The 20,326-nt window shown below is 36.1% G+C and overlaps 1 protein-coding gene across 1 annotated transcript; it reads right to left on the minus strand.

The window, feature by feature from the left end:
* Positions 1 to 930, minus strand: LOC104870658 (olfactory receptor 2J3). Its single transcript, XM_010636337.1, has one exon. The coding sequence runs from the start codon at positions 928 to 930 to the stop codon at positions 1 to 3; it is 930 nt and encodes a 309-aa protein (XP_010634639.1).
* Positions 931 to 20,326: the final 19,396 nt, after the last annotated feature.

The raw sequence follows: 20,326 nt of genomic DNA on the forward strand, positions 1-20,326 counted from the left end.
CTACTCTTGCCCCAACAGTCTCTTCACTGCCCTCTTCACATCTTTGTTTCTGAGGGTGTAGATTAGAGGGTTCAGGCTGGGTGTGACCACTGTGTAAATTAGGGCAATGAACTTGCTTCGATCTTGAGAACTTTCTGTTGGAGGCTGCAGATATATGCACATAGCTGAGATGAAAAAGAGGGAGACAACCATGAGATGGGCTCCACATGTTCCAAAGGCTTTCTGAAGCCCACTTTTTGATGGCATCCTCAGCACAGCCCAGGTGATAGCACCATAAGAGGTCAGAATGAGAAGGAGGGGAATTACAACAAAAATAAAGCTGGTGACCAGGAGGGTCAGCTCATTAGCATGAGTACGCACACAGGATAATCTCAGGAGGGCTGGAACTTCACAGAAAAAATGATTCACTAGGTGATGTTCACACAAGGGTATCCAAAAGGTACAGAGGGAATGAAGTGCTGAGTTAGTAAAGCCACTTGCCCAAGAGGTCACAGCCAACAGGTGGCATAAACGAGGGGGCATGAGAACAGTGTAGTGCAAGGGTCTGCACACAGCTGCATAGCGGTCATAGGCCATCACCACCAACAGGACACACTCAGTTGTTCCCAGGGCTAGGACAAAGTAGAGTTGAATCATGCACCCAGCAAAAGAGATGGTCTTCTCCTGACCCCAGAGGTTGACCAGCAACTGGGGGATGCAGCTGGTGGTGTAGCAGAGATCCAAGAAGGAGAGGTTTGAGAGGAAGAAGTACATGGGAGTGTGGAGACGGGTGTCCAGGTGTGACAGGACAATGATGAACAGGTTGCCTAACAGTGTCATCAAGTAGAAGATCAAGATCACCACAAAGAGAATGAATTCTAGGTGAGGCCACCTGGAGAAGCCCAGCAGGATAAAGTAGCCTTCAAAAGTAGCATTGATGTTATTATGCATTATCGTTGATGTTATTTGAGAAAAATATAACATCAAGTCAACCGAAGTAAGGAAATGCTCCAATATTTATGCAGATGTAAGTAAAAGAAATAAATGTCAGTCTTGAAGGCCAGCCAGTTTTCAATCCTATGAAGTTTAAGCATTAAAAGAAAATATTAGAACAATCTAGTGACCAACACAAGAACTTTCATGCTCTTATGATATAAAAAAAGAATAAATAACAGTGAGGATAATACTATCCCTTATAGTAAATGCCTAATAAATATAAAGCTGATGATGGAATTAGACATAAATGGATGCAAAACTAGTGAAGAAAATTTTGATGAGAAATTTGTTGTTTATGCAGTTTAGAATGTCTCCCTCTGAGTTACTGACTTGTTGCAAAGAGAAAAGTGGTGAACTTTTCCATTGAGGAACCTGTGGACACAGCCGTAGTCACGAAGTGGTGGTTAAATGTTAACATTCTAGATTTGAGACAAACCAGGACTATGGGCTGGTGAGCTGAAGCTCTCCACAGACAGGGGCCACTTTAGTGATATTTCAGCTGCACTGCACAGCTTCACTGTAAAAGTGAGGACGCCTGAAACAAACTCAAGCTGAGACAAAATGTCTCCCCTACTTGCTTCAAAAATGTTGAGGTCAGTCTAGCAATGAATACTGAGAAAGTGGTATATGCTGAAGGAGACCAATGAACACAGTGTCTAAATGTGTGATCATGCACTTGAAGAAATAGCTATAAATAGCTATTGAGAAATGATTAAGGCATCTGGAGAAACCTGAACACACGTTGTTGATGAGCTGACAACATTGCGCCCATAATAATTTTGCTGAATTTGATGGCTTCAGATTTTTTTTAAAACACTGTTCTCATTCCTAAACATAAATAGAAGTTTTCAAGAGTCACATGCACAGTGTCTCTAACTTACTCTTAAATCCTCCAGAAAAGTTATGTAGTGGAGAGAGAGGTGAGCAGATGGAAAGTTAGATGACAAGACTCTGACACAGGAAGTGGTGTTTGCTGGGGCACACACCGCATACAGGGAGAACTGCAGGACTCTGTCCTGCTTCTTTGCCATTGTTCTGTAAGCTTGAAAATTTTCCATAATAAAAATTGTCAAAATAAAGTACAAAGTGATTTTATATTTCAGCCAGATTTTGGCCTTTTTCTTCTTTACTGTTCAGTGCTTCTCATTCATTCTAGGGTGCAACAGTGCAGTAAAGGGGAACTGAGAAAACCTGACCCAGCCCCAGAAGGCACCTTCCAGGAAACAGTCTTCTTTTAAGTGAGTAACTTCTGTTTTCTTTTTAGTTTTATTTCCTCTTAGATGACAGAAGGAATACCAATTATAATATCAGTAACTATGCACACAGATGAAAAGATAAGAGGAAGAATATAAAATTTAATGTGTTTAAAAATGTTTGTGTAGGATGAAATACATTTAGATCCAATTAGACATATCTGTAGAAAGATCTTTATCTTCTCTTTTGTTTACTTGCCAAGTTTTTTTTTTCTCCCTGAAGAGTAAACCATAGAGATACCAACAAAAATGCACACATTCACATGTGCATCAACTTGTGAGCATTAATGGTATAAAAAGCTGGAAATATGGAAATAAGAGGGTACTTCTTAAATAGGTGGCAATATAATTGAATCTAAAGGAACGGATTTTAAGAAAAATAAGATGACAATGTAGTGAAGGCACAAAGGAGAAAGGTGCTGTGTGGGGCAGGACAGAGGAGAGGACAGTGCACATCACAGGGGAGGCTGGGCCAGGCTATGGGCAAAGGTACAGAGTGTCCTTTGCTGCCGACAGTAACTAGCTCACCATGCAAATTCTAATCACCAGTCATGATTACTGCAGATTTTTGATTACACAGTTTAAAGAAGGACATGGATATTTAACGAAACAACTAAACATATATTTTTTTCCTAATGTGTCTTAAAGTGACTTTTCTAGAGAAAATATAAATTATATTTCACAAACTGTTGTGCTTCAGGTATTCTTTTTCTCCTGTGTGTTTTCAATCTTCCATTGGAAAGATTACATTCTCTTTTGTTATACAGTTATTGTGGCCATGCACAGTGAGCCTAGTGAGTCACCACTTCAATACACCTTTTCACTGAATTCTTTGCCTCCTCTGTGTTTTCCACATTCTCCTTCTGCACTCCTCTCATGACCAGTGCCTTTGACCATGCTTCTTTCCAATTAGCAATGGCATGGGTTGAAGTAAATCACAGTGATGCTTGTAGTTTCCTCTTTGGGGGTCTATTAATTTTACATATTTTGTAAGTGCAATGAATAAAAGGCATAAAAGATGGCAGTCTCGGAGAATTGGCTGATTTCAGCAGAAGGATTGGGACCATTCATTCTAGCTCCAAGGCTCTAGGATTGATTCAGACCTGGAATCAGTGTATTAATAAGGTGAAAAATCATTAACCAGGCATTACACAAATATAGACTGATGTCTACAAACATCTAGGATAATCATTCAGTACATTTTAAAACAAGATCTCTCTTGAAAGTTATAGCTGAATCCAAAATGTAACACTTTTAAAATAGTAAACTATGAGTATTCCCTTACTAGAGGTCAGTGCCATTTGAAAGATAATGGTAATTTTCCAGAAATTTCTTAGAAAGGGAAACAATAAGTCTTGAGAAATAATGGCTGTAATTTCTTCCTCATGTGGAGAATTGTTTGCTTCCTACCCAACCGATTATCGCTGTGACTGAAACAAGTTGGCCACTAGAATGGCCTGTGATGTAGCTGGGACCATCATTAACATTAATATGAAGAGAGCTCAGAAAGGGATCTCAGATAAAGTCCAAAAATTACCACAGCCAAGGAGAAACATGTAGGGCTTTTGTGGATTAGTTTCATTCTTGTTGGAGGGCATCAGAAATAAGATTACCTTTATGGGCTGTGAGTAAATTATTCTCTTTAGGCTCAGAAATCAGCACTGTGGAGAGAAGTAACTGCTCTTCCTCACTTCTCATCCCTGGACACAACTTTTTGATCTTGATCACATTAGTTCTTTCACACTCTTACCTGGTACTTAACCAAAACTTGACTTCCCCTTTGGCCTCAGAATTTTCTTGTCTGTCCACAGTCCCAGTGTTGTCTCCTTGTCTGTCTCTTATCCTGTGGTGACAACCTGATGGGTAGTGTGCATCCCCTGGAAGTCACCAGCATACACCCCAGCTTAACTCTAGATTTGGTTCTGCCACATCCAGTGAGGAAAGCAGAGTCTCAAAACAACTGTGATCAACTTTGCTGCAGAAGAGAAACCCAGAGTCTGCTAAAAGTGTTTTTTTGGAGCCAGAAGGAGAAGCTTACTTGAGCATTCCACATGCCATGGGACCATCTTTAGGTCAGAGCAAATGGAGCCTTCATGGAAGCAAAGAAGAATGGGACCTGGATTCTTTGACTGGGCCCGTGGGGAGAGCAAATCCCAAAGAGATGATTGGTGTCCTTCAAGGAGTTGTCTTGGCTGGAATTGCTTCTCAGGAATGCCTCCCACAGGATGTTGCACTGCTGTCCCAGGAGGACAATGGCCCCTCTGCTCATCACAGGCCAAGGTGCTTGGACAGAGGTATTCCATGTGCACAGAGAAAGAAGGGATTGTCTTCGTTATCTGGACATTTCCTTCTACTCAATTTATTCTGATTTGAGAGTGGTAGAAGGCATAAAAAAATAATTACTTTGTTTGCTTTATGCCCTTTCTTTGATTCCAACTCTTATACCTACAGTCCGAGGCAAGTTCATCCCTGCAGATTTGTTGAAAGTGCTCTTTGAAAACCATTCAAAATATCACCACCAATACTCCAAAATCCTTTAACAAAACTGTCTCATAACTTCAAAAGTTTTTGTCTTCAATGTTTTTTGAACTACTTTGAAACATTTTTCAAAATATATTAAGTGAACTTAGCTGTGATTGGTATCCTAAATTCAATAATTGTCTTATTTGCACAAAAAATGGTGCTGTAAATTTATGAATTACAGTACATTTTAAATATTTGCATTTTTAAGCTAATAGGCTCCATTTGTACAAAAAATTATGTCATAGAAATCATACCATATGATTATATATGGTTAAATATGATTAACTTTTAATTTTATGGATTTTAAGAGATTGACCTGTTAGCTTCCTTTCTATTAACAGAATTATTAGAAAGTGGTCTTTGGCTTCAGCACTCTCAGTTATTGAGAACATTCAATATATTGATGTTTTCTAGCTTCCACATATGAGGGACAATATGTGGTTCTTTTAGAGACAGAATGGAAACTACAGAGCTGGAAGGTGGGAGGTTGGATGGGTAAAAGAAGGCTGTGTGTAACCAGGGCAATCTGTGTTCATATGTGAAACACTACACAGCATCCCACAGACCTATAAGATTATCCCATGTCAACCAAACTAAAATGAAAGTAAATTTACTAAAATGTGTGTGCATTCTTAACAGTTCCTAAAGTACAACCACTTAACTCATGCTAACTCCTAATAGCATTCTGGTGAATATTAATCTGACTGATATTTGAACAAATAATACCACCCAATCTCTTTATTTTTCTTTAATTTTTAGTGGAACATGTTTACACTGCCTACTGTTTACATTTCTTGGTTTCTCGTACGGGTATATAACATATCTTAATTCTTTTTCACTCCTTTTGTCTCCCTCCACTCCTCCTCCTTCTATCTCTCAATCCCCTTCCTATTTGAGAAAAATCTTTCTCCCTACTTCCATAATCTTTTATTTTACTCTTTATTTATAATTTGGGTTTTCTCATATAAAAGAAATTATGTGATATTTATGGTTGTGTGTCTGCTTTATTACATTTTTATAGTTCCAAAGTGCATCCATTTTACTAAAAATGACTAAAAATCTAGCATGTTGACATTTACCAGCACTTCATGACTATGGCTATGTCCACAGATTCCAGCAACATATGAGTTTTCCTATTTCTCCATCTCCTCTGCAACATTTATTTCAAGTCTGCTACTTTTTTCCTTAATTTATTTTTTCTCCCTTTTATATTTTATTCTTTTCCCTTCCTTCTTTGTCTTTGTGTTTTTCTTTTTGTTTCTTTTTTGAAACAGGGTCTCACTGTATAGTCCAGGCTAGCCTCGAACTCACTAGGTAGCAAAGGCTGGCCTTGAAATCATGACAGTCATCCTGCTTCAGCCTCCCTAGTGCTGGGATTTCAGACATGCAACCCCACATCTGGCTTCCTTCCTTCTCTGTGGTGCTGGGGATCAATCCAGGGCCTAGCACTCTCACACTGAGCTATCCCAGCCCTAACACACAGCCATTATAAAAGATGTGAGATGGTAATGTAGTTTTAAGCATCAGCATGCAGCCAGAGTACTATTGTTTATTTGAGATGAGTGTTTCTTAGATGGAATATTTAACACACCCTTCAGTGTTTAGGTTACTGGCTGTCACACAGTAAGTGCTATGTGTGTGTTTGTTACATAATTATAGATAGTGGGATTTTTTTGTGTACGTAAGTATTATTATAACCAGAAATATCCAAGAAACACTGTTGAAATGTGAATAAGAATTTAAATGAGTGTTTTTCTGCAGAGTATTTTTTGTTCACCTATCAACCAACCTTCAGAAATATGTTGTGATGAATTTGAAATCTGACTGGGCACCACAAGTTCTCAACTGTGTCTGCAAATTTCAAGGAGATTAGATGTACCACCTCCAGTCAGGAGACCACAAGCTTCCTTTTCTTCAGATAAATCATTTGCAATTTTGGTTACAACCTCACGGCCTTACTTGCAAGTGAAAATTACTGGAATAATTTGAAAATGTCTGATACTATGGATAAGTTGAATCCAAATCTCTGTGAAGGGAGACCAAGAGTCCATGATTATTAAATATCCCATAGCAAATGGAAATGTCTTCAACATTCTTAAACTACTTAATGTCTGAACAGCAGGAAAAAATGGAAAGTCAAATCAGCCATGCAGTTCTCTCAAATCAGAGGATTCTCCTGCATCACCCCAGATCAAGGTCACCAGGAAGGCTGTAAATGAATGTACAGAGATTCCCTTCTGGCATGGGGCCCCGAGGTCCTCTATTTCTAAGAAGCCCCCAAGAAATTCTGTGAAGCTGTTCATAGCACTCTCCTTGGTGTATCATTGTCTGTAAACATTTAGAGGAGCAAAGGAAAGCTTCTCCAAAGAAAGCTGAAACTATGAGGCTAAATTAATTTTATTTTTAAATTACTTTATATTTAGAATTTAACCAGAAATATCCAAGAAACATTGTTAAAATGGGAATAGAAATTTAAATGAGTGCTTTTCTGCAAAACTAGTGAATAAAATTTTAATGAGAAATTGGTTGTTTATGTAGTTTAGAACGTCTCCATACAGATTTCCATAGTGAATGTACCAGTTTAAATTCCCATCAAAGGATTCCTTTTTCCTCACAGCCTCACCAGAACTTGCTATTATTTTATTTCCTCATGATAACCATTCTTTCTCAGGAAAGGTGGAATCTCAATGTTTTTTGAATTTGGAGTTTCTTTCAGCAGAGTAAGTGTTTCTGTTTTAACATTTAGCTCTTCAATTCATTTTGAATTTAATTTGGTATATGGTGAGAAATGCTGATGTAGATTCAGTCTCCTATATGTTCATAGCCAGTTTTCCCAGCACCACTTGTAAAAGAGGTTTTCTTCCCTCTAGAATATGTTTTTGGCTGTTTTTCAAAGATCAAACTGGGGTTGTTTCTGCTTCCTCTTTATCTGCATTGATTCACATCTGTGTATTTGTACCAGTTTCTGTCTATACAGGAAAAAGGGATGTTTTTCCATTTTCTAGTGTCCTCTTCTATCTCATCAAAAAGGAAATATTTGACATATTGGACTATATTATATATTTAAAACATATTGCTGTCAAAATGGATTAATATGAACACTGATGGAGTTATTTTATGATATAAAGGAATTATTAATGTTTCACGCTGCAAAATGTTATATTATTTTTAAAATTTTATTATCTAGTCATGCATGATAGAATACACTTATAATCATGCCTGTAATCTTACCTGTAATCTCAGGTGCCTTGGAACCTGAGGGAGACCAGACTAGTAAACTTAATGAGACAGTCTCATAAAACTGAAAAGGTCTTGGGAATGTAGTTCAGTGTTAGAGTAATTGCCTAGAATGCCTGGTGCCCCATGAATAAAAGGATGAGAGCTGAGTACTGAAACATACAGATGAAACAAATGATATTAGGAGCTTGTTTTATAACAATTCTTGAAGCTGCAATAGGAAGTACAGAGTAAACAATATAGGTTCTATATTGGTGATAATTGGAGTTGGCACATGATGGATATATCAGGTCTATTGCACTATTATATATTTATACATATTTGTATATTTTTGAATGTTTGTTAAATTAAAAATGACATTATAAAAAGAGTAAAAAACTAAGCCATGAGTGGAATGTTATTACAATGTGTTTATTTTATAAGCATTCTTATTCAGAATATTTAATGAGTTCTAAAAAAATCACACAGACAAGGAACAATATAGATAAAAGACAGATTTTAAAATGGAGGACATATCAAAGGTGAATTTGAAAATGTTCTCTCTTCTTAGTCATAACAGACATAAATTAATGCATTATGAGACATCTTTATATGCCAAAAGGGAATTTTTTTGGTTTTCTTCAAGAACTGGCATTGGAAAGTGGTGAGAATATGAAGGAATGGAATTCTTATGCATGCTGGGGGGAGTGGACATTATTTCAACCCATATAGGAAAGGCTAGCAGTTTTCATTAAAACTGGCTATACTCTATAATGTTTAGACCAGAAATTTCACTCTTACGTCCAGACCCAAAGAAACATGTTCCTTTTCTCAGTGAAAGATATATGTGAGAGTATATATAGATCAACATTACATGTATCATCTAATGATGTAACCCAGGAATAAAAATAAATGTTAGATTCATAAAGGGGGCAGCATATGATAATCAGAGTAAATGGCACCTGCAAAAAATAGATGAACTTCACAAAAACAATGTTAAATAGAAGAAACCAGAACACAAAATAGTACATATAAAATTAGTCCATTTACCACAGTTTCAAAAGCAGGCAGTCTTGTGTCAATAGTGTTGAGGGTACAGTACCTGGGGAGAAACAGGGGCTTCCCTGGGGGACACGTGGCTTCTCTGGAGGGTTAACTCTATCCTGAGTCTACTAAACTCTACTAAAAGTTCACTGAGTTATAAATTTACAATGTTGTAATTTTGTATGTATTTTATTCTTCAAGGCAATAGCATAGAAAACAAAATCAAAGAATAACAAAAATCATATTTATAAGTAGAAATTTATAGCCAAAGAGCTTCCAGAAATCAAGAAGGAAGATTTAAAGGTCATCCATTAAATGAACAGTAACATGTTTAACTACAGGAAGATAATTCTTAGAGTAAATGACCCTGAAACATACAGAAAAGAGTACTGAGCTCATTAAGCATAACATGAATGCAAGCAAATGGACACTAAGATCCCTTTCTGCACTGTCAGGTTAAGGGGGAAAAAACCCAAAATTTGAGAACAGATTGCATTTGGGAAGCTTTGGAGAAAACTAAATTATGTAATTATGTAATGAATTTCCAATACACGAACCCCACAACAAAGTGAATACTACATACTAGCTTCAACATTTATGAGTTGAGTAGACTTCTAACAAAAGAACTATGGATTTAGAACTCAATCAGGAGAAGTAAAAGAGGCAAAGGAAGACAAGAGAGAAAGTGAAGAAGGAAGAGGGAGGAACATGTAAGAGAAGATAAGAGGAGAATGAATATGGTCAAAATAAGTTATATGCATATTAGGAAAATACCAGAGTAAAAGTCAGTATTTTGTAAAATTAGTAGGCAGTAATAAAATATATTTTTAAATAAATATACTTGGTTCATCAAAGGGAAAAACTTAAATCTGGAGAATATATTTTTTTTCTCATAATTCTCACTAAGCCCTAAAAGAAACCATGACAGTCTAGAAAAAAAACATTTCAGTGAAAGTATTCTAAAAGCACTATGATTGGATTTTAGAAACTTTTTTTGAAGCTGGAAATTGGCTTTGATATCTATGAAATATAGAGAAAATGACTAGAAAAAGAGATATGACATTTAGGATTTGTTACATCAAAACAAAAGACAAATTATGTACATTTGCCTTGTAAGTAATTCATGATGCTATTTTTCATCTCTTTCACCATGGCTTAAGTTTCTATTTTCATAAGTTTTCCTAATTACAACTTGGAGATTGGCTCCCAAGATCAAAATTTCTAACACACCCCACCATAAAGCCACTCTATTATGTGAAAACTCAAAGGCAAGGGGATTCTATGTATCCTGACATTCTTTCATATGTGGTACAAAAGATGAGTAGAGACAATATTATAATGAAATTTAGACTTGGGAAAAATACAGAGTGAGCTGTCCCTTAGCCATCAGGATAAGGAGCAAAGATAACAGGTAAGGGGAATGGTAGCAACTCAAAGACACATTAGAGCGTGAGATGCTACAGTTATAAAAGAGGGAAAGTGACTTTTACGTTTTTACTTTACCATAGATACAGAAAATATTGCCCATCAGTTGGAGACTGCATAAAGATGTTTGTTTGTTTGTTTGTTTGTTTTTTATAAAATGGGACACCACTCAGCAATAAAGCATGAGAAACTATGGTCATTCATAGGAAAATGGATGCATATGGAGGCTATACTCTTAAGTGAAATAAATAAGACACACAAGTATAAATACTGACTAGTTTATCTGGTGTGAAAAACTAAAAGTGTAAATAAGATTGTACAACTGACAATGTGAAATACGAACAAAAGAACTAAAGGTCTAGGGGAAGTGGGAAGGGTAGGGGAAAGGAAATAAGGGAAAAGAAAAAATATGAGAATAAGAAAAAATGGAAACAAAGTCTGTAAATAGGGGAGGGTTAAGAGGGTAAAGGGAGGACAGGTGCAGGGGAAAAATAAGAAATAAGACCTGTCATGTACAGGTGCAATATGCCAATGATGAATGTAACTGTACTGTATACTTTAAAAGTACCAATAAATTCAATAAAAAAGAAAATATTGCTTAGAGAACTAATTCTGACAGCAAAGGAGTTTTGTTTAGGGAAAGTGACAGTACAGACAACAGAAGAGGTGCAAATTTGGTGCAGAAATTATAAGTAATTTCATCAAGGAAGAAACTTTATTTCTAGTAACATGAATGATGATCTTAAAATGTGAATAGCAACAATAAAGTATTGATTTAAGTTGAGTAATTTTTTAATCCCTAACATCTTTGATTTTGGAAATAGCTCACTGACACACACCGGGATTTATGTGAGTAATTTTTCTTAAGTATGCACTGATCTTTTTTGAAAAACCAATTTAGGTTTGGAGAAGAGTTTTTAAAGGGGAGCAGTGGTGAAGGGAGGGAAGGGACAAGGGGAAAAATGAGAATCAAGACTTGTCATGTAAAGGTACAAGATCCCAATAATACATGTAACTGTACTGTATACCTAAAATGTACCAATAAACTCAATGAGGAAAAAAGAAGTCAACTTAGAGCTTTGATAAATGACTTAACCAAATATGTGGGTCCTCATTTACCAATGATGATAGATAGATAGATAGATAGATAGATGATAGATAGATAGATAGATAGATAGATAGATAGATAGATAGACATATACATATATACATAGATTTGCTAATATTTAAATGAGTCTGTTGTTTTTGAGCTAGGTAGCATACACACTGCAAAGACACACAGAGATCCTTGTTTCCAAGTACATTTGATTATGCTTAAAATCTATGTTCTTTTCTATAAAAATAAAGAATAGGACATTTTTACTGTTAAGTGCAGAATGAGAAAAAATGTTTTTTGAATTATTGATGAAAGACATTTTTAAAAGAACAATGACAAAATTATTTTCCAAATGCATCTCCAGTTTGGACTTTCTATATGGCTATTAATCTTTGAAATGTGTACCTGGACTATAAAGTTCATTCTTTTTTTTCTCATTGAGTTTATTGGTACTTTTTAGGTATACAGTACAATTACATTCATCATTGGGATCTTGAACCTTTACTTGACAGGTCTTGGTTCTCTTTTTTTCCCCTTACCCCTGCCCTCCATTCATCCCCTCCTCCCTTCCCTATTTACAAATACTTATTTCCATTTTTTCATTTTTCTCATATTTTTTCTTGTCCCTTATTACCTTTTCCCTACCCTTCCAACTTCCCCTACACCTTTAGCCCTTTTCTTCCTATTTCACATTGTCAATTATACCATTAGGATGTTATGTACAATTATAGTTTATCACACCAGAGAAACTATTCAGTATTTACACATGTGTGATTTATTTATTTGACTTGAGTATATCCACAATATGCAACCATTTTCCTATGAATGACTCTAATTTCTCATTCTCTATGGCTGAGTAGTATTCCATTTTATAGAAAACCCAGTTTGAAACTATACTACAAAGCCACTGTGATAAAAACAGCATGGTACTGTCAAAGAAACGGACCTGAGGATCATCGGTGGAATAGATTGGAAGATACAGAAACAACTCCAGATATAAAGTTCATTCTTAAAGTTTAATCTTCTAAGGAAAATAGATAAAGTCAGAATGTTTCTTTCTTTCATTTTTTCTTGTTTTCCCTGAAAATAGTAATGAACATATCCTTCAGAGCATAAAGTTATTCAGAGTTCCCTGGACACTGGTATAAACTTGTATCAGCTGGAGTCTCGCTTGTTTAACTTCAGTTCTAGTATCCACAGCCTGTTTCCTTGGCAAGATTGCTGGGATTCCTTCACTATCCACCTTGCCTCTGTACCGATACTTCATACCCTGTAGCCTCTTCTTTCTATAACATGGTATTCCATGCTTGCATCAAGCAAACCTGTGCACTGCATGGACAGTGAATTACGTATGCAAAGGAAAACCATACAATTTAGGAAGGTAACACATAATACAATGGAATTAAACTTACCATTTTTTCTGGCTTCTTTTCAAATAATTCTGCATCTTTGCACCATTAAAAACATCAATAAAAAAGAAATTGATGGCTAAAATATGTTTAAACACTATACAGAGATAACAATTACAAAACATAACAACTACTTTTGAAATCCTTTATTTTATCTAGCTTTGAGCCACTTCCCATCATGGATCTTCATAATGACATCCATGTAATAGTTGCTTGAATTGATTCCTCAAGGACATGAAGCCATTAGATTACAGGGGAGTATGTGCAGTCCCCATCTCAGGAGTTGCTGACTTCAGTGATTTACCCATGAACCCCGAAAAGGGAGGGTTAAATGCTGCATGGCCATGGGAACACTGTAGTAAGAATTCAACATGGGCCAGGGATTTAGCTCAGTGGTGTTGCTGCCTGCTTTGAGAGCACAAGATCCTGAGTTCAATCCCTGGCACACACAAAAAATCAAATTATCATTTCTGTTTATGTGTATTCTCATATTTTCGTATAAATGGGAAACAAAATGCTCAATAATATTAAAGAAATTTAAATTCTATATTACATTAGTTTCACATAATAAGATACTGTAAGTATCATGAAAAGGTAATGGATTTTTATAGTTAATATTGGCTGTATAATAATCTAATCAATTGATATGTACAATTTATTTCACCAATTCTCTATTCTGAAAGATGAAAATTATTCATTCTAATTTCTCAGTAACATGCATATAATAGTACAGAACATACCAGCATGTGAATATTTATGTGCATCAGATTTTACATCTAGGACATATTCTTCTACAGAAGCTTCTACATAAAGTTATAGTATAATTTAAAATAGCATTTCTGTATTCTTTTTAATTCATCTTAATATTTTAAATGTTATAAAATATTTATGTTGCAATATTTTGATATAGAACCTGTATTTAGTAACTTCATTTTATGACATTTACTGTGACTTCTGATGTTTGAAATCAGGACACTGATAAGTGTGCATTGTGATGAGATGCTTCATTCTCCCTAGCATTTGTAATTCTAACTTAATTTTATTGTTTCAGGTGTCAGCTACCCAGCTCATTGTCCTTTCTAGGTCTACACCTGCTTTCCCTAAATCGTTTTCTCATCTCTGAGTTGAGACAAACAGTGACCTTAATTTCAGACACTCAAGTGAGCGACCCTGACAGGTGTTGTCACTGCCAGATAATATGAGATTCAATGAACGAGTATGCTAAATATGGAGGTTTAGTTATTCACACACCACAAGATTATTCACAAATCCTGGTACTTAAGAGTAGGACTTGTACTGAGGGGAAACACATCTTCCTGTTATTTCTTTTCCATGTGATGGCTATAAAAATTATTAAGCCTTTCTGAAAACCATGATCTTTTTTATAATATGAATATGATTACTGAATTTGAGTGGATTAAATGAAATAACCAGGTACAGAAGAACAAATGTGACATATTCTTATCCATACATATGTGAAATCTAAAAAGCTGATATCAAAGATTTACAGGCTTGAATACTGGCTGCAGGGACGGAGCATTTGAGGCATAAGAAGGGATCTGATGTTCAGTGGTCAAAACTTTACAAAGGAGGAGTAAGTTCAGGAGAACAATGCAGTGTGGTGATCATGGGTAGTAAAAATATATTTATTCTTGAAATATACTAACAGAGTGAATGCAAAGTGTTCTTACCACAAAAGCAATGATTATTTGAGGCAACGAACATGTTAATTAGCTAGATTTAGTCATTTCACAATATATATAGAAACTTCAAAAATCACTTTTGCACAATACACACATACAGTCTTACCTGTCAATTAAGGTAATGCAAAATAAGCTGAATCCACTTAAAATGCCGAACATTCTGCAATAAATGGTGAAGGAAAAGATTTAAGTACACATCTTAAAAGAAGAGCAAATAGCCAATAATTATAAGAAAAAAACACTAAACATCTTTAGCTATCAAGGAAATTCAATTCACAACTACATTGAAATTCCATGAAATCCCAATCATAATGACTATCATTAGGAAGAACAAAACAGTCAATGTTGGTGAATATAAAAGGAAAAGGTACCCTTATGCACTGTTGGTAGGAATGTAAATTAGTACCGCTGCCACGGAAATACTGCTAGTATGGTAGCTCCTCAGAAAACTGAAAATAGAATTGCCGTATGACCCATCTCTCCAACTTCTCAACACACACACACACACACACACACACACACACACACACACACAGAAGTGAAGTCAGCCTACCATGACATTGCTGTGGCTGCACATCACATCATGAGGCAGAGTTAACAGTTACCAGGTTTAGAAATCAGCCTACGAGCCATCCATGGATGAATGGACACTGCAAGTGTGATCTATATCTTTCAGCAATAAAGAAGACGAAAATCATATAATCTGCCATAAAATGGATAGAAATGGAGAACATGAAGTGAAATAAGTCAGGCTCATAAACAAAGGAAAGAGAGGCAAGTTTTGCACATGTTTTTTCTCATACATGAAATCTAGAAAAAAAGGATGTCATGAAAGTATAAAGGAGAGTATTGGAAAGGAGAAGGGGATCAGAGATATGAGGGAGAGGGGAAGGAGGAGGAGTGAGTGGATATAATCAAAATCTGGTTTATGCATATGTGAATAAGGCACATGTAACCAATTACTTTATAATTAAAATGCACTAAAAATAAAGAATTCCAAATGACTCTGTCTTGAGAATAAAATTTGTTTTTGAATTGAATTAAATACTGCATATAAACTACCTTTAAAAGAACTTTATGAATAACCAATGAATCAGTTTATAAAAGATAGTGGTGAAGATGGTGAATGCCAATCTCATTGTAACTTTTTTTCTGTGCTGATAATTGAACCCAGGGCCTTCTATGTGCTAGTTAAGTACTCTCCCTCCCACCCAAATCCATAGTTCGGTAGCGACATTTGTGTAAAATGCATTTTACACAGTCCAGGATATAAAAATGCCATCTTTTGTGAACTGTACATGTATTTTACAGACTATGTATTTGGTAATATAACATTCAAGAAAAAAGAGAAGTTTCAAGTATTTTTCACAGCCCTTCCCTATTTACTATGGAAAATCCAATATACTACCACACATTTTCTAGAAGACACATTATATGATAGTCAGGCTTAATTGCAGGAAAGCCTGGTTTGAGAATTTTTCTATTTAAAGTTGTGGGGATGTACTGAGAACATATACAGAGTTATGTTTGTAGATCATATTACTTGACATCAATGTGTATTATTTACATAAATTTGTTTTAACATAATCAACATAAATGAAAATGTTATGCTATTCTTCCTAGTCATGTTAAGTCCCACTAATTTTCTGTTGGCTAAATATTATCATAAATTAATTCAAAGAGCACATGGCCTTGGATCCTTAGACTTTTATCTATATTGACTTAATTACAGTAAATAGAATAAGTACAACAAGCACAAAGTACAAATTCACCAAATGATGGTGCCTTGCATGGATCATAATTTCTATTTTCCTTAATAGGAATGTATTTAAAAGCCATAAGAATACAAATTTAATAGAAAGAAATAAAGTTAGAAAACAGTAAGTAAATTACAGGACTAAAGCAGCTCTAATCAAGTTTCTCTTAACTCAAGGTTAACAAATTCAACTCCTTTTTGTAACAAATGTCTCATAATCCATCTTTAATATCTTTACTTTTGTAAATTTCTGAAATTCATAGATTAACATATGGTTGCTAAAAGGAGATACATATTTTAATGTTATTTTATTAATGAAGCAATAAATGGAAATACACTAATAATTTTACTTGTTTCAGCACCCAGCATCCATATCTCTATTGTATGCAGGTTTGTGAGCCAACAGTAATTACTAAGCACAAGGTAACCACAACCCCAAAATCCTAGCACTGGTATTTCCAACAAGTAGAATCACAGCAATGAGCAGATTCAATAACACTAACACTTTCCCTCACACCAATGGCTTTTTTTATAGGGTTCTCTGAATAGCCCAGACTAGAAATGGTTCTTCTTATGATCATCTTTTGTTCTACCTTCCTTGGGAATTCATCCATCATTATCTTGTGCTGCCTTGAACCCTGACTCCATATACCTTTGTATTTCTTTCTGGCTCATCTCTCCTTTCTGTACCTCTGCTACACCACTTCCACTGTCCCCCAGATGCTGACACATATACAAAGCCACAGGAGAAACATCAGCTACATTTGGTGTGTAGCTCAGCTTTTCATCTTCCTGGCTCTGGAATCTACTGAGTGTGTCCTTCTCTCAGTGATGGCCTTCGATCTGTACACAGCTGCCTGTCAGCTTTTCCATTACACCATTGTTATGAACTCTCAGTGATGCCAGCACCTGGCAGTGGTGACTTGGACAGCAGCATTCAGCAGAACCTTGGTGAAGATGGTGTTGACTTTCAGGCTCCCTCGCTGTGACCAGCGTCAGGTTGGAAATTTCTTCTGTGAGGTGCCTGTTATGCTTCAGTCATCACGTGTGGACATGTGGGTCAACAAGGTGGACATGTATGCAGCTGTGGTGGTCACAAAAGTGATCCCAGCTGGATTGATTCTTTTCTCTTCTGTCAACATTGTCAGAGCAGTTGTAAGGATTCAGTCTTCTAAAGGTCAAAAAACATCTTCAGTCTCATCTTCTGGTGCTTGTCACATTCTATGGCTCCTCAATTAGCAGTCATGCACACATGGCCTCCAAGAGCAACTCAGCCAAACTGAAGGGGAAGCTTCTTGCACTCTTCTTGGACTCGTAACTCCAGTGCTTGACCCCTTCATCTATACCTTGAAGAACAAAGATGTGAAGGGGCAGAAGAGAAGCTACTAGGAAAGGAACCAGAGCAAGGGGGGAACATAGCTTAGAGTGAGGGTCCTCTCCTCTACACTTCCATGGACCTGCTGTCCTCCCACCTCAGGTCACAGGAGCTGATTGTGATGACTGCTGTAGCCCGGGTACTGACCAGGAAGTAAAGTATTGATGCTTTTTGCCCCAAAATAGGCCCAAAAAACCCATTGGAGTGAACTATGATGCCTTTTCTAATGAAGTTTTGAAATTACTATCCAAATATTTTGCTTGTTACACAAGTCCTGAGAATTGTTTAAAATTGGGAAGATGACTGCTCAAAATGACTGAATTAGACCACAAGCTTACACTTGTCCACAAATAATCACGTGGAAGTGTTGCTTTCTTGCCTGTCCTTTGGATATTGTAAGCCCATGTGTTTCGTGTCCGTCGCATGTCAGCCCCGTCAGGCAGCACATGGTGAGCTGCATGGTGCTGCCTTGTCTGCCCTGCTTGAGGCGAGGTGGTGTGCACCTGGGCCCCGCAGCTCCTCACAGCACCTTGGCAAGGCTTCTGTCAGACGCGTACATCTCCCAGTCTCAATCTAAACAAAGCTTATTGCCCAGTCAGGGTATGTTTTATTATTGTGTTCAGTCATTCTTATCAGCATTATAATCACTACCCTCAGCAGGCCAAGTGCAAGAACAGAAACTTTTCTCATAAGTTTTAAAGCCAAGAAACCTAACAGCCTCTAAGATTCTTCCTATACAGAGAAGAAATATTTCAATGCCTGCATTAGAGATACTGACTATAACGTAAAGTTGCCAGAGGGAAAGGCTGTTTCTAGATAAAGGGACTCAGACTGGATACTGACAAGAGCTTCATTGTGAACTGTGTGAGCAGCACAAGTGTCTGAAGGAACACTGCTTCCAGCAACATGTCTCATGACATCTTATCACCTGCCTCTGTATTCCCTTGTGTAGAATATTTTATACCCAAAGGTGACAGAGGAGCAAGTGGCTTAAATATAGATCTGAGTAAATGTATAATATGAAACCTATAAAAAAGCATCCACTGTCCAAGACAATAACACAATAGGTATTTTTGTTAATGCTGGCATGCATGTACCTTTTTCAGATGTGGTGGGGCAGAGGATATAATGTTCATTTCTTCCCATAGAAATGTAAGGTGGGCAGCTTGAAGATGTGAAAAAATGTTCACCATCTTTCCACCAATACATATATAATTGACTTTTCTTCCTCAACCAAACCACATATTTTGATGTTATGAAAATTAAAATATTGTCATTTGTCTAATGTATACAAATTAGATAATATAAATGTATTTGCGTCTGTTTAGTGTTTCAGGAGTGTATACAATATATAGAAATTCAATTTGCAAATAATACAAATATCATAAACCTAATTGTTCTCCAAGACAACTTTGGCATCTCTCTTATTTGATGGCATAAGTGAGAAATAGATTATTTATAATACATTCTAGGCTTTTCATATATATCCATGTCTTCTGTACTTCATTTTCATTTCTGTATTTTCTACATTGATTTCTGTATTTTCACTTTGTGAAATAAAATTTGAAATCCAAGTGTAAGGAGTTACTTTACAGTAGGGTGAAGGCTAAATTATTGGATAGACATAATTGAGGAGAAAACTTTGAGGGCTCAATCCCTGTTTGCAAACCACACATTGAAACAGTATGGGTCAGAGAAGATTGCTGGAGGGGGCCTAGTCTTACCAACTGGTACCCCAGGGTTCTTCTGTATACATAAAATTCAGAGTGATGTTCTGATTATCATCATTGCCTGTGTGAACCATTAATGATCTCCTTTCTTGCCCATATATATATAATTATAATCCTTGGAAATTTATGTTAAAATAATTTGTTCTTCAAGGCTGTGTGGGATACTGTTAGATATAAGCTCTTGTCATGTTCCCAATTTAAATAATGAAATTGTCTGTACAACACTTTATGAGATTAAGTTTCTTCTATTTCTAATATTTTATTTGTGTATTTATTTCAGCACTTTTAAATTTTTAGACATTATTCATTTTTATTGAAAAATAAAAATTATATATATTTATAATGTACAACATGCTTTGATATAGGTATACACTGTGACCCAAGCTCTTACTATACATATTTCCACATATATTTATTACTTATTTGTTTGTGTGCATTACACATACTGAACACTTTCTTTTCTTGTTTTGTTTTGTTTTGTTTTGTTTTGTTTTTTTCGGTATCGGGGATGGAACTTGGAACCTCACATTTTTGAAGCAGGTGGCAGAACCACTGAGCTAAATCCCTGCCCACACTGAACACTACTTCAAGTGCACTTTATCATGCTGTACAATAAAGATCTTGAGTTCATTCCTACAATCGAACTTCAATTTATATCCTTAGACCAACATCTCTCCCTAGTCCCACCATGAAAACCCCACTCACTCCTCACCATTCCACACTCTGCTTCTTCTACAAGTTGAATTGTTTCAAATTCCACCTGAGTGGATCATGGAATATCTTTACTTTTTCTATGCCTGGCTTAGGTCACCAATTTATTC

This window comes from Fukomys damarensis, unplaced genomic scaffold (genome assembly GCF_012274545.1).
Source record: "Fukomys damarensis isolate Sample0158 unplaced genomic scaffold, DMR_v1.0_HiC HiC_scaffold_10, whole genome shotgun sequence".
NCBI lineage: Eukaryota > Metazoa > Chordata > Mammalia > Rodentia > Bathyergidae > Fukomys > Fukomys damarensis.